Below are 15,123 nucleotides of genomic sequence, written 5' to 3' on the forward strand. Positions count from 1 at the left end.
TGCACATTAAAAAATTGAGATGGGCAACTGTATGTTTCAAAGTGCAAACTATACTTTTTGTATTGGAGAAACTGTTTATGTCGCATGTTGTTGTGTTTGAAATAACCAAAACAAATACTTCTTTTCATCATAAAATGCAATATTATTGATTTTTCAATGCAAGGGTAAGGTTCCTGGATTAACAATGCAAAAAATTAAAGAAGTGTTTTTGGTGTTTTTACTATGTCAAGCCTTGCTGAAATTTCTGCAGTTAGTTGTTGTGCTGTTAATTTTAATATGCCGATTGATATGTGTGCTTTTATAATCTTGTATAACCAACTGATCAATTCCATGTAGGGTGTAGGACAATGGAGTTAGTCTATAGGGTGCAATGGCCTCTTGAAATCGACCCTGTGTCATTGGGACATCGGGGGATTGTTGTGTTTTCTTGGTCCTCTAGCAATTTATTTGCATTCACAATTGAGAAGCAAGTTAAAGGTTAGTGGCCAAATATTTTTTCCTGCTTTAAATTGTTTCATGTCTGCAGTGTTATAATTTAAATGATTTGTAGACAATTTAAACATGCTGATTAGTTCATATGATTTTTGTTAAATATTTGTAATTTTTAGGATTTTCCAAGCAGTACTTGAACGTCTTCAATCCCAACCAGCCATGGGATGTTTTCAAAACTCTTTACAAAGGAGGTGAAATAACCTGTATACAATGGGACCATACAGGTAAATACAATGTTTTGTCATCGTTTTTCGCTTTTCTAAGGGTGGGTACACTTTCATGCAGTATCCTGATAAAGGTCTGTTATGTAGTCATTGAATTTATGTAAAAAAATCGAATCACTTGTATTTTGTGCAAATATAATAGCACGGACACCAATAACACATTAGGGTTTTCAGCCCAATATTTCAGGCTGCTTTAGCAAAAAACAACTTGTGTTTATATTTTATTCTAGAAAGATGCAAACATTCCAGACATTTTTTGATTATCTTAAACAAGCTGTTTACTTTATATTTAACATTATGAAGATTCAACCAAACTGGTATTCAGTGAGGATATTTTATTTTATTGGAACAGGTACAAAGTTCTTAACTGGCGATTCGCATGGTTTATGTTGTTTATGGACAATGCCCAACTCTGTTACAAATGCATGGACTCCAAAAAGTAGACACAGTGTTGATCTGAAGGGTGAAGAAATCCTGGCTGTTGGTTGGCTCCACCATGGAACAAGAGTAAGATTAATAAGGGATTGAATACTGTGACTTATTCAGTAGTAGTGGATGAAATGTTAGATTTATAGTTGTTTTTGTAGTTTGCGTTGCATTTAATTTTAAACTACATTTTTTATAATTTTTTTAACAATTAAATTTTTTGATATATATTTTAATGAATTTACTTTTTTTTGCCCCATTCCTCCAGCCATCAATGAATTTATGCCTGAAAAGCTTGAAACAGTGGCACTGTCTGCAGTTAAAGTGTGATCGTTGTCTCCATAGTAACAACATTAAAATACCTCAGGTTTTATTCAATGTTGAGAGACTGGATGCTCCTTACGCTGCAGAGAAGTTCGATCGGATGAAGTTTAAACCCTCTGTGATGCAATTTGGTGGAAAACCTATGGAAGGGTGGGTGGATAATTGTTGCTTGTGCCAAAAATACAACAAGTAGCTTTGATAAGAGTCGAGCAATTGGTATTAAAATTTATGTGACAACAAAGTTCAACCAACCCTGACACAAAAATGTTTCAATTTCTGTGCGACAAACTGCCTTTGATTAGTTCTGGATATTAAGTGGAAAACGATTCTGCGTCTAACCTAGGCTATTGTAAAATCATCCAAGTCGCCTATTCGTAAGAATTTATGTATTCTTAGCCCTTATGCCAGAAGGCTTATGACGTCATTGAAATATAGATCGATATATATATATACGTATATTCTTACGATAATATGATTTTGCAATAGCGTTGGTTAGACCAAGATCATTTTTTGCGAAACTTGCAGTGCAACGATCCGAAGACCAAATACAATTGTAAGTCGGGATCTATACGTATGTAAACATTTCTGTTTGGATTCGGTGGCTTGTGGAGGACAGGACGCATTTGTTTACAGCAACGATATGAATTTTTGATGCTCTTTTACATTTTCTCGGCAGATTTATCCTCGTTACTGGAACGGGACTGGTCACAGTTCGTCTGTTCAAGTCGGAAACGGAAATAATAAAAGGGGAAGCAAACCTAAATGTTCCGTGCCACCAGCAACTCGCAAACATCACCTTTACAAGTATAGCTAATCGATAAATCTGTTCCAGCTTGATGTGATTTAAGGTCGTGGTGTACGTCACAATGCGTTTTTGTTTCTCATGTAACAAAACTATGACGTGCTTCTGTGTGTTTCTGTACTACTTAGAGGTTGCCATGGACCCCTTGATATGTTCCACGGACACCCGGTTATGAACCACTGTGATAGTTATTATTTCTGTTGCATTTTAATGCAAGTTTTGTTCAAGCATTCTCAGAATACAATTTTATACCTTCCTAGTTTATTTTCACCAAAACTTGTGATCTTCACGATTGTAATTTACGATCATACGAACTTTCAGGTCAGGGGAAGATTCTTATTCTGACGTCAGATGGGATGATCAACCATTTAATTCAGTTTCATGAAATCACGCTCAAGTTGGATTCGAGTGACGGAAAACTTAACATTGAGGTGAAATATTTGTTTGAATATTCGAAAAAATAGGTAATGTTTTTTTTATTTTTGTTAAACATTGAGAAACAGTTCTTTTGTCTCTTAAAATGTGACTTGTGCGCAGGTGCGTTCCCTACCAGGACTTCCCCTCCGGGCTGCCAAGGATGACCATACTCCCTACACACATATTTCGCACACCAACTTCTTTTCTAGAGAGAATGAGGATAAGTTTCAGCTGGTGGTGAGTCGCTTTTAATTGCCTGTAGCGACATTAAAAGTTCACCAGCAGTTGTAGTAGCAAACCAAATACCCTATGGGACAAGCAGACTATTTTTAAAGTTAAGGGATTACGTTTTTTTTTACCAAGTGAAAACGAAGCCTAATTATTGATCTGGTGATGCCACACAAATGTGAACTATTATTTTATATTTAGTTGCTAAGTCAATTTTTGTTTAATAAAAAGTACCATAAAATTAAACCTCGTTTAATTAAACTTGCATGAGGTGCTTAAAAAACGTTCACTAATCCGGACCACAATAGGTATGTATATCCGGACCAACAGGATCGAGGCTGGAAACGTGGATGATGAGGAATGACGTTTCTAAAGTTCACCAGAGACTCCAGTCTTTGATGCCAGCCATGCCTCATGACGTAAAAGCCTGGCAGTTCGTCAGGAGTTCGGCAGATTTGCCTCGGGTAATTTATCGTTCAGAGTTTTATCAACTTTCGATGCACATTTAGGAAAGATTTAGTGCACGTGCGACCCAAAAAGTCCTCTATATTACATAGACTAACTGAAAAAAAAAAACTGTTTTTCCTACAATGCAATTGTTTGGGAGTCACGAGTTAAGCGAATACTTCTATTCGACCATTTTTTTGCAAACATTTTCACGTCACCTGCTGTTAACATAAGAGACGTTCAGCCAATTTGTTTGTTATAAAACCAAACTTGAAAGTTCACTTTGTGATGTAAATTACTGTTTTGTTCGCAACAGCCCTTCTTTGCGGTAAAGATTTTTTCCCCATTTATCGCAGACATAAGAGGTGTTTAGCAAATTTGTCCGCAATAAGCAAAAATTGGACAGAATCCTCGTCTCCAATTATTTTCGAAAAGAAATTTTCCTCCATTTAAATCGTCACGCTTTCTATTATCCAGGTGATGGGACTTTCCCTTCCACCGTTGATGACGGTGTCGAGTGAAGCTTCGAACGTTAACAATCATAAGTTTTATTGCGGTTGGTGCATTGCTGTAGCGTTGGCCGATAACACTGTACAGATTTTGCACGGGTGAGTCCTACTTTGTATAACGTTTCGTGGGTAACTTTTGCATCACATAATTCTCATGACTTGAAATTAAGATAACGAAGAAATAATTAGATGTTCTGAGTATATATATACCTGTGATCCTAAAAACGACAAAAGTGTTTCAAGAAATATTTTTGGTGACATCTGTATTCTGTCCTTTTGTATTTTTTGGAAAATTAATATACTTTTAGAAATTACATACATGAATTTTTAATGACAAACAAAAGTTACTTCGGATGTTTCGGGTAAAGCCAGAGTTTATATTTCCAAATCCCGACTGTGTGAACGCCATAACCCCCTTAATTATTTTCATGTAATATGTAATATATACGCAACGCTGTATTTGCCAGCCACCTAAACATCCTTCCGTTTGCCCCTTGTAGAATCTACCTAAATACTCTGGTTACCAAGCAACTCCCGGAAAGATTGAAATCGACATCTCCAGGGAAACGGACACGGATGAATGAAGCGCGTGGCAGTAGTGTCGGTTGCATCGCATTCTCACCCACGACTTGTTCATTGGTGGGTCGTCCTATGTGCACTTGGCGGGGAAACCACCCAATAGGCGCCACGTCATGAATTAAAACTTCAAAGGAATGTGATTGTTTTTGTTGCTGAAGGACGAATTCCATTCGAAACTTATATTTCCTGATAGTAATATTCAACTCGTTTAAACTGTAATCTGGCATTGAGGGAATTGTTGTCCGTTACTGTGTCAAAAAATATTAATATTAATACTGAAAATGAAACTACATTAACCATGCAACGAATACTGTAGGTAACAGTTTGACAAGTGGGACTTATATAAAATAGTTATTCAGGCATGAAGGGCAAAACTAAACTGCATTAAACATGCTGTGAATATTGTAAGTAAATACTTGAAACCGAATTCCGCACTATGGCAAGTTATCATTATCCACTGCGACCTCGCCCCCCTTCCCTGGACCATAGAAATCAGCAATGACAGTATTGTTAAAGCGAACAACCAGAGACTTCCCCCTTTGCGTGTGATTAACCACAACATTGTTCAGATGACGGTGGACGTGGAGGGGAGTTTGCTGTGTTACAAACTTGACCCTTGGTTGAACTCGGGTTGGAAGAGGGATTCGGAACCGGCTGTGAAACAACTCGTTCATCTTCTCGTGTACTGTCTCTTTACTGGACAAGATTGGTGAGGGAGGAATTATTTGCCAGACATGCTGGATTTGATTTTTTATTGACTGCCAACCTAAATTTTGTGTCTTAAATCAAATATGTCTGAAAAATCCCCAGAGTAAATAGTTTATTTTATTATTGCGGTCTGTAATACAGGGGTCCCGCCGGTCCGGAGGCTATTTTAACCATAGTCCCTACATTTCTTAGCCATAATTTGAATGCCAACCGCACCCAAAGCAGGTTGCACACTTAACCCAGCCACCAATAACTGTTGAATTGTGTTTTCTTTGCTGAGGTTACAGCGTTGTATAGAGTAGTGCTTCGTACATTCACCATTTGGTTATGTTGTACATATCTGCCATAGCTTGGAGGCCGTAAAATAGTGCCTTTGTTAACCGTAGAGTAAAAAGATTGGGGATTTCTGGTCTAATACAAGTGTGTTTCAAACACGTTTTCTGACTACCATTAAGGTCCTATATTGTATTCGTGCCTTTAACGTTGACACCGTTTATGACGAACTTTTTTCACTCTGATAGGTGGGACGTCCTTCTTCATGTACAACCACATATGGTGGATGCAATAATAAACCAGTTGAGTAACGAAGTGATGCAGCAACCGGCTCACCAACAACAGGTATCGTATATTACCATCGTGTGCTTGGGTTTTGCAGTGTTGTCATTGGATCTTTGTGATGGGCTTAAATGGTTTAAACTAGGAGTTGTTAAAGTTTAAACTAGGAGTTGTTAAAGTTTAAACTAGGGGTTACTAAAGTACGTCACGCGAGGTTAAAAACAGTAAAACTACTTTACTTACATGCAAATGTTCAGCAAAAGTTTGCCTGGCCCAAAAATCTTTCAATGTTATTAATTGTTACTACCTACGGCCTACGATTCTTAACGACAATAACAACACTACACCATTGTCCCTTCAAGTCACATCTCATATATTGTCCTCGAATGTCCTCGTATATTTATATCTGTCTCTTATGGAAAACTTGTGACCACTAATTAATACTGAAATATAATCATGTGTTCAGATTCTGCAGTCACGTTTACACGCTATGAAAATCACCCTGTATCATTTATGTGGGAACCCGGCTTCTATGGATCACCATCTCATTCTATTATTTGACGCCATTTCCTTGGTAAGTTAAGCGATTGATTCAATAAGTTAACGCAGTTGCTATGGCTACCCTCTCATGCCACGACAGAATCTCCCTTGCTGTGAGGGCCTTTCCCCTGTTAGTCAGAAATAGGTGGCTTTGATCGACTTTTCTAGTAATGTAACTATTACCTCCTATTACCTCATAATGTAACTATTAACGCTTTTGCACAAGCTGTCACACGTAACAATATAACTTGTTGGAGGTTTTTGTTTATTCGTTTATCTTTATTTAAATCAGGTTTTTCGTTCTTTGCTTCGACCTCACCAGCAAGTTACCGGGGAAGATGCCGATCCTGCAATAAGACTGAAAGCTGTGGGATGGTAAGATACCAAATATGGGATATTGTAGATTTAACAGAGACACGTCGGCAATCGACCGTGACAAAATTTCCTCATTCTTTGGTGTTGAATACATTGGGCACTTTACCAAAAAACGTAAATTGCCCGTTTTATTGTTAATTATTTATGAAGGCATTGAGTCTAGTCAAATTCCGGTAAAATATAAAAAGTACAACTGTTACTACAAGCATCAAACATGTAGTGCCAATACTCGAACCGAATATTTACTGCTATTCGAATTCGACCAACTCCTGAAAACTTTTGATATTCTAAACGAATCAGAGAAATCTAAGTAACATCTGCTAAGAGCCCGACCCATATACCAAGTAGAAAACCTGATCGGGATTCGTGGCCAGGATATCATGGGTTCGAATCCCGGAGTGGTAAAAATTTAAAATATTCCAGTTCGTCGACGGAGTCAAACATCGACAAATTGCTCCAGACGGTTGACACCGACCCCCAAACCCTGCAATCTATACAACAACTCATACAGTGGGTGGTTGATGTTGCTCTTTACCTCATCGCATCTGCTCCTATCACAGTAAGTAGTCTACTGTTAACTCGTGTGGTGTTATTCGGGCACCACGATACGGGAGGTGCCCCTGGTGCTGGTGGTGCAGCGCACCAGTGCCCATGCCAGTCTGTAGGGAGCCAATACAGAGCAAAATCCCACATCACCATCGTTTGCTTTGAAACTAATGGATTCTATCGTAGGGGCTCGGTTGCTCGTATAATTTCACACGAACTTCGAAAATAGAGTGCACCGAAAATTTTTTCTATCTCTCGGGTTTTGTCGTTCTTGTATGTTCTCACCAAACCCTTTGTTTTGTTTCAGAGTTGTTTAAGATTTCTGTTAAAACACTATTTGGCAATGCAAGTGTTGACCTGCAAACTTTTTACTTTATTTATCAAATATGTTGTTAATTTTTTTCTAGAGATTTGCACAAATTATTATCATAAATATGTTTTACATTAATTTAAAAATAACACAAATATACACAGATTGCTTTGTGAAATTTAATATATAATATATATAGTTTTTTTTGGTGGTTGCGTACTTTCCTTGCGCTATAAAATGATCGAAACTTCTATTCATATATTCACAGTTGTACCAGAAGCAGTTGAAACGACCGGGATCAACTTTGTACAGGAACAGGTCGTGGCTCTCATTGTTACGTGAGATGTTGGTCGTCATACGGGTCTGGGGTTTGCTCAAATCTGCTTGCTCACCCGTTTTTACATTACTCGACACAAAACTCGACGTTCTCGCTCACGCCTTTAAACTTGTTACGTCATTGTGGCAAACGTGTAAGTTTTGTGACGTCATAATGAAAACAGTTTGGATTTTTTTTAATAAAATGGGAAACAGACATATTGTAAAAAATCTCACAAACATTCGTTTTTACAGAAGGTCATCGCAGGGTTAATGGAAATTTGTAATAATACAAAAAAAGTTATGTGCAACACTGAGGGTCGTGGTTTAAATGTCGTTGGGGCGTCGCAAGTTTAGTTGAAAGCTTATTTGGAGGAATTTTATTTCCGTATTTCAGCTTTCAGCTGTTGCACTTAAATAAAAGATTTACTCGGGTTCATCGTCAGAACATTTTGTTAGATATGAGTACGTCAACAGTTTATGGAAATTTGGAACCACTTATATGGTTGATTTTGAGCACAAACTCTTTGCAATTAAAGAACAAGTAACAACAATGTCTTCTCTCTTTTCAGCTGGTGAAACGAAAGAACCGGACTCTGCGGTGATGAGTGAATGTAGTTTACTCTGCTCCCAACTCGCCATCCCTCCGCTTGAGGTTATAGCGCCTCCAAGCGGCGTGCTAAACCACCTCAGGTCGTACACAGGGGAAGCCAAGTAAGTTTACCGTTTTGTTAAACACTCCAAGATCTTCTTTTACGGCAAATATTTCACAGGGGCTAATGTAAACTAGCATGGACGCCTAGCTCCCTAACCGGGATTAGAACCCTCGTTCTCCTGCACATGAACGAAGAGCTGATTTTTTACTTTTGTTCATTGTGAACATATTTTTGCATGTCATAATATAAGAAGCACATTTGGCATTGTTACAGTTTCGTATTCGGGGAACCCCACGCCGACGCCTTCCTCATAGAGAGCCGACAGCAAACCATGGAATATGTGAACTTCGGGTCCAGCGGAAAAATCGACGCACTCAGAAGACTGTTTCTGGGGAAGACCCCAAACCAGGACCTGAAGGAATGCAGCAGGTGATGAACGTTGTTTTGGGTTTGTGTGATTTCTGGATATCGGAGTTGTTTGACGATAGTTTCACTCATTCATTCGTTTATTTGCCCCCCCTCGGAGTTGTTTGACGATAGTACAAATTGGAACACATTATTTCGGAACAATTACTGAAGGTAAAGCTGTGAAGGTGTGGGCAGGGAGACGCTGAAGTAACCCGAAGGGTATCAAAGTTAAGCTTTTCTGAAGGTCTATTTAAAATTTACATTGTAATAACACAGAAAATATTAAAGGAAACATGGAAAGGTGGTATGTAGAGGGAAAAAAAATATAGCTTTGAATGTGAAAAACAAATCATGCAATTCGAGGTGAAGCAAACAACAGAGACGTGCTCGAGCCATGCGGTAGCGAAAAGCACGTGCTAAGTGTTTACTAATATTACTTTTTTGTTTGTTAGTTGTATTGCGAGGGGGTGATTGCTTTGTACCGTTTTTTAAATGCATTACTTCCAAGGTTTTTAACAGTTAGTGGTATTGCATTCCAAATTTTGGGTCCATGATACAGCAGCGTATCTTGAAAAAATGAAGTTTTCATTAATGGAATGCAGTAGTTGGACCCATCGGCATGTTTGGTGAAATGGGAGTGTTTCAATGATGGTTTATTGAAAACCTTATTAAATAACTGTGGTAGTTGACCGAAGTAATGTTTGTGCATAAATTGATACAATTTTAGTCTAGCTATTTCAGGTTCTTTTAGATTTTTAAGTTTTGTGCAAATACGAGTGACAATGAATGTTGCCTTGTTGTAGGTGATTGCACAGACTTTATTGTTATGCAGAACATTTAGATGGTGGAAGGCTTTGTCATTACCGAAACCCCAGCAGGTGATTGCATATTGCTACTTGGAGTAAACACAGCTGTGGTAAGCAACCAAAAGTATTTGCATTGTTACCCATTTGCTTAGTTTATATACTGCCCCTCAGAATTACGGTAGATACTGTTCGAGGTTGTGAATTTGACTGTCCCAATGAAGATTGTCTTGGAGAGTAATTCCTAGGTAGTTAATTTCTGTAGTATCGAATGCTGTCCCAATTTTAGTGAAAATGTAGTATTTGCACTATGCTTACCAGTGAGAATATACGAAGTCTTGCTAATGTTGAGTGTTAGTTTGTTTGCCTGAAGCCAGTGTGAGATGTGTTTTAAGGCATTGTTTGTTTTAATTTCTAGAGATGATTTTTAGTCATCCGCCATGATGAGGCAAGTGTCATCAGCAAACAATGTAGTTAAGAATGAGCTTGCTGATGGGATGTCAATTATATACATCAGGAAGAGAAGAGGTCCGAAAGTAGACCCCATGTGGAACTCCACATGTTACAGGAGCAAGCGATGAGTTGACGTCATTTACTACCGAGTATTGAAACCTATTTAACAAGTATGAGTTGAATAATTGTAGAGGTAGTCCCCTTATACCAAAAAACTGCGTGTAGTGCAAAATCAGTTGATAGTTAGGGTCAAGCACACGCGAATATATCGGCTCCGCGATGTTTAAGGCAAACATACATGCAGACACGCATCCGTTCTACACAAATGGGTCGTCAACAAATGAGACAAGCTTCTCAACCCCGAAACATTTTTTTTTAATAAAATGCTGTCGGGTTCGGTGAACATTTATGAAATCATTTTACAGTTTCTTTCTATCTTCGTTCTTAGCACAATTGTCTGTTAATCTCGCTACATGATTGGATCCCAGTCAATTTGCTTAACAGTGCATGCAAGTGAAACACAAACAAAGCAACAAGGAAGATATTCCATTCACGGAATCAACTTATTCTAGCCACCCTTTTGCCTGACCAAGTGTAAACTTCAAAACATTTTAAAACCTTGTGTCTAAACGCTTTTAATAAAGCGAAACTAAACCTGTAGACACCTTTTTTGTACCTTAGCCACAATATACCCCATGAAACTACTTGGCTCCTGTAGCTCAATTGCTGGAGCGTTGGGCCTGGTTAGCCCAGGGTCGTGAGTTCAAACCTCACCGGGAGCTTGATTTTTTAAATCTCACTCCGAATTGTCAGGAAACAGTTGCTGATCTAGCTAGGCTGCATTGCCTGGGCTGCGAGGCCTACAAACCTATGCTGTTTTTTCCAATATTTTGAAATTGACGGAACGACACTAAAACCTATACGTTTAGATGCGGGATAACTACAACTTACAACAACCTCCCGATGAAATCATTGAAGGTTTGGGACAAGCGGTTCAGTACCAACTGTTTATGTGGGGGTCAGTGGAAGTTGGTTCCCGCAACGCAAACTTATCAACCCTGAACTAACCCAGGATATATTGGGACTCGATGTATTGAATTATGACATGAGTCGGTCAACTTTCGTGTGAAACAGTTCTGTTTGTGTTTGTGGAATTCTGTTATTGCGCAAATCATGGTCTTTTTTCTATAGTTTGTCTTGTTGAACTAAATAACATCTTTTTTTCCTTTTTTGTCATCAAACTGCCATCGTTTGAAATAAAATTTTTACCTTGGGTTCGTTGCGTTGGGGCGGGGTACACGGATATCAATGATCCACATAGTTGTTGTGTGTGAGTATATGAAAGGGTATATTCTGGCACAAATCAAAACAAATGTTTGTAGTTTTTCCACAAATGATCAATCCCGTGATTTCTACACTTTTCATCGATGATTTTTGATTGTTCATCACTCATGTGATTCTTCCAATCTCCTATCACACCTTTGCGGATCACGGCACATTTTCCATCCACGATGCGAATAGTCTGCACAAAAATTTGGAAAGGAAATGTTTACTACCTTATTGCAAAATATCAGTCCTGGTCCATAGGATATTATGGGTTGGTAGCCCAAAATGATGAATTAAACTAATATAAAAGTTACCACAATTTTTGTGCGGTACCCATTTAACAAAAAAATGAAACCCAAACAGCAAATACAAAACGAACAGCGCACAATTGTACGCATTGTTTCGTCGTGTCAGGTCTCAACCAAATAGCTGGTCACTGACGACTTAACGAGCCCAACAGCGATTACGTCGAATAGTGTGGACAACTGTCTACTGTTCTCTAATCATTAATGACTTATAAATCTCTACACAAAATACCAAAGTGTTTATTTTATATTCACACGATTTTTTTACATGTGTGTGAAGAAGGCATAACTTTAATGTCACCGAAATATTTTGCAACGCTAAAATTGGATGTTAATGCTAATTTTAATCAAGCCATGAAGCTTCGGAGGTTATGGCACTACGTACAAATTTCTGCATGTTGTCCTTCATGTATTTGAAACTGCATCGTTCCAGAATGTTTTCCATTACGAATGGGTCGGTCACGTGTTTCTCAAAGCCAAGGAAACGGGCGAGTGACGTAATAACCGACGGCGTGTTGGTCTGAAAACGACATTTTTGTTGTTGAAGAAAAAATTTTGTGCAAGTCTTCGTCTTACCACCATGTCTTCGTAAAGAACGTGAAAACAGTTTGGATTTTCAAAATACGTCATCCAACCTTTCACGTGATCGAAATAATCTCCATAGTCATTCCCTCCTCTCATGAAAATATCGAAAAAATCGTCAAAATTTCCATCGAATTTATTAAGATCTTTCCAAACCATCACGTGGTGATAAAATGAAACACAAACATCCTTTGGGTGGCGCAACACGCACACAAGTTTCGCTCCATTTAATTCTGGAAAAACGTGCTTCGGCAAATGACTTTGATAACACCTTGGCATGACGTCATCCACTCTCTGACGTAGCAAAACGTCACGTCCAACCATCTCAGCGAAAGGAACCACATCGTTTGTCCCCTTTCCTTCGGGCAGTGGCGCCCCCTTGCGGACGATTAGTGAAAGTATGTTTTTCATCCACGTGGTGCCGCTCTTTGGAAATGTAACAACGATGACGTCGTTTCTATCAAACGTGAAGTTCATGAAGTCATCAAAGCTTTGAGCCGTGCACAGTCCGACAATACCCAAAGTATCACCGGATTTGGTTGTTACTTGAGTTAGAGCTAGTTTTGATTTGTTCATGTTTGATTTAACCAACCTCACTGATAGCTGAAGTGTACAGAAATAATATGGAATATATGTTAAACCACTTACGATGAACATAACTTACGTACAAGTTTACTGCTATCTCCGGGGTAAATTGATTCGGTAACATTGCTGACTTTTTTTGCTCTCGTTAATTTTAAATAAATCGCATCACCGACTTCTGACAAAGTTTAAATATCCTAACTTGCAGTTTATTTGTCGTTTGGCGACTTTGCAAGATTTTGCACGATAAAAATGTCGTGAGAAAAAGGTTCATGTCTTTCGAGAGCAGAGAATTGCACGATTTCCAAAGAAACTTAACGACTTCGTTTCCTGTTTGCCATAAACTGCAAAGATTGGTTTCAAAGTGTCTGAGTTGTGTTAACGAAAATGATCGAGAAAATAACGTTCAAGATTCAAAAATGACAATTCAAAACGTAGGCAGTTTTTATGTATACGTTGCCATGACATTACATTAGGAATATATCCGTCATTTCTTCGTGAAAGTTGGAAAGCACTGTCTTACATCAAGCTAAAATGTACAAGTGAATAAAGCCAAACTTTTCGTTTCCATGCCAGCAACTATAACACTCAAACACTCCATTTTGCAGGTCTAGCGTATCTGTGTTATACAAGGATACTCGCCTTTGTTCAACAGAACCTATTCTACAAACACTACATTCTCCTCTCCACAATATGTTATATTACCTTGGCAACTTTAATGTGCGCCTAAAATGCTTTTTTCGCAACAGCCTGCCACACATTGTTATGCAACGCCAATTTCAACAAAGAAAAACGCTTTTAATCGTTCCGCGTCGCTGCTTCCAAACCTGCAATGGATTGTCAGCTCAAACAAATATATCGTGAATAGTTGTATATTAAACGTTCCTGCATTCTAAATCGTTTTTGTTGCAACACAACAGGTTCGTAAACAAATTTACCCCGGGACCAAGCTTGTTTGTTTAAAATTTCTCCCTGGCTGGAAACACATTGCAAATTGATTATATTTTACGAATACATTGTTATCAAATCTGTTCAGAAGAATATATGCTATTATATAACCTAGATGTAGTTTAGGCAAAAACAAAATGAAATCACACTAAAATTAAACAACACATCGGGCAGCAAATCACGCTGTGGAATGAATGTTAAGTCCATTGATTACTGCACAGCTACCTGTGACCTAATTGCATTTCCAGCATGCACATTTCGATGCGAATTACGCAGATTTTGTGTGGTTAAAACATGACAAGTGTCCTTAAAAATGTACTGCTCTTCTGGCATAAACGTACTGTATTTTACGACGTTTCGTCTGCCATGCGGCGAGACTTCATCAGGAAAAACGCAACAATTGAATCACACTAAAACACGCAGGGGCACAAAAGAAAAAGAAAAAAGGGGAAAGTTGACACCGCTTGTCAACTCACGTGCTAGAGGTGGAGGCACTAAACATTGCAGAAGACACAACAATTACAACAAATTATTGTAAACTGCCGAAAAGAAAACACATTGTTCTTTGTTATTGACGCAACCACTAGTTTTGTGGATGTGCAACGACTTAAGAAATAGCCGCTTGGCGTGGTCCAGCTCCATTTCCAGGACTTGGGCTCTATCAAAGTCAACTTTATGTCGCAATGTCACCGCATGATTGGCCAACGCAGTCTTGCTGGCATCTTTCGATGCGACATCACGGCGATGCTCTTTAAGTCGCGTCTTGAAGGCCCAACCGGTTTCGCCAATGTATACACCACTGCAATCCTTGCATGGTATCGAATAGACCACCCCCTTTGGCTCGAAAGCCTCCGTAGCAATGGGTCGTGAAATTAGATTGCCAAGACATTGCGAAGACAACTGTTCCGCTAGTGGGCGTTTCATGCTTCTGGGTTAATGCCGTTCTCGCGCTTAACATCCAGGCAGGATATTGGTTTGTTCGCATCGCATTTTTTACGACACTAATCTCTTTTGCTTGGTCTTCTAGCCTTGAAATGAGGTTCTTGGCTCTATCCATAAGCGATCTTACAACCGCCCTTTTATGTTCTATCGAGTGTGCTGAAAGAAACGAAACGAAAAAAGCAATGTTTGGTGCCTCTGCCTCTAGCACGTGACTTTTTTCTTTTTCTTTTGTGCCCCTGCGTGTTTCAGTGTGATTCAATTGTTGCGTTATACCTGATGAAGTCTCGCCGCATGGCAGACGAAACGTCGTAAAATACAGAA

At 38.7% G+C, this 15,123-nt stretch overlaps 2 protein-coding genes across 3 annotated transcripts; one reads left to right on the forward strand and one right to left on the reverse strand.

Moving 5' to 3' along the window:
• The first annotated feature begins 310 nt into the window (after positions 1 to 310).
• LOC145891621 (mediator of RNA polymerase II transcription subunit 16-like) lies at positions 311 to 11,357 on the forward strand. Of its 2 annotated transcripts, none has more exons than XM_082981941.1 (19): positions 311 to 477; positions 609 to 716; positions 1,069 to 1,223; positions 1,510 to 1,616; positions 2,143 to 2,270; positions 2,590 to 2,699; positions 2,806 to 2,922; positions 3,222 to 3,377; positions 3,838 to 3,968; positions 4,370 to 4,508; positions 5,018 to 5,157; positions 5,678 to 5,774; positions 6,178 to 6,285; positions 6,544 to 6,626; positions 7,050 to 7,185; positions 7,751 to 7,952; positions 8,370 to 8,511; positions 8,727 to 8,882; positions 11,047 to 11,357. In XM_082981941.1, exons 1-19 carry the CDS (start codon positions 348 to 350, stop codon positions 11,177 to 11,179), a joined length of 2,478 nt encoding a protein of 825 aa, XP_082838067.1. In that variant the 5' UTR covers positions 311 to 347; the 3' UTR covers positions 11,180 to 11,357. The 2 variants fall into 2 exon arrangements, with proteins under 2 accessions (XP_082838067.1, XP_082838068.1); XM_082981942.1 differs by lacking the exon at positions 11,047 to 11,357 and adding an exon at positions 9,665 to 10,633.
• Positions 11,358 to 11,480: 123 nt separating this feature from the next.
• On the reverse strand, positions 11,481 to 12,906 carry LOC145890569 (3-alpha-hydroxysteroid sulfotransferase-like). Its single transcript, XM_082981685.1, has 3 exons — positions 12,325 to 12,906; positions 12,134 to 12,268; positions 11,481 to 11,639 (listed from the first exon to the last, which is right to left on the reverse strand). Exons 1-3 carry the CDS (start codon positions 12,904 to 12,906, stop codon positions 11,481 to 11,483), a joined length of 876 nt encoding a protein of 291 aa, XP_082837811.1.
• Between the last annotated feature and the right edge of the window lie 2,217 nt (positions 12,907 to 15,123).

This window comes from Ascidia mentula, chromosome 1 (assembly GCF_947561715.1).
Source record: "Ascidia mentula chromosome 1, kaAscMent1.1, whole genome shotgun sequence".
In the NCBI taxonomy this organism is placed as follows: domain Eukaryota; kingdom Metazoa; phylum Chordata; class Ascidiacea; order Phlebobranchia; family Ascidiidae; genus Ascidia; species Ascidia mentula.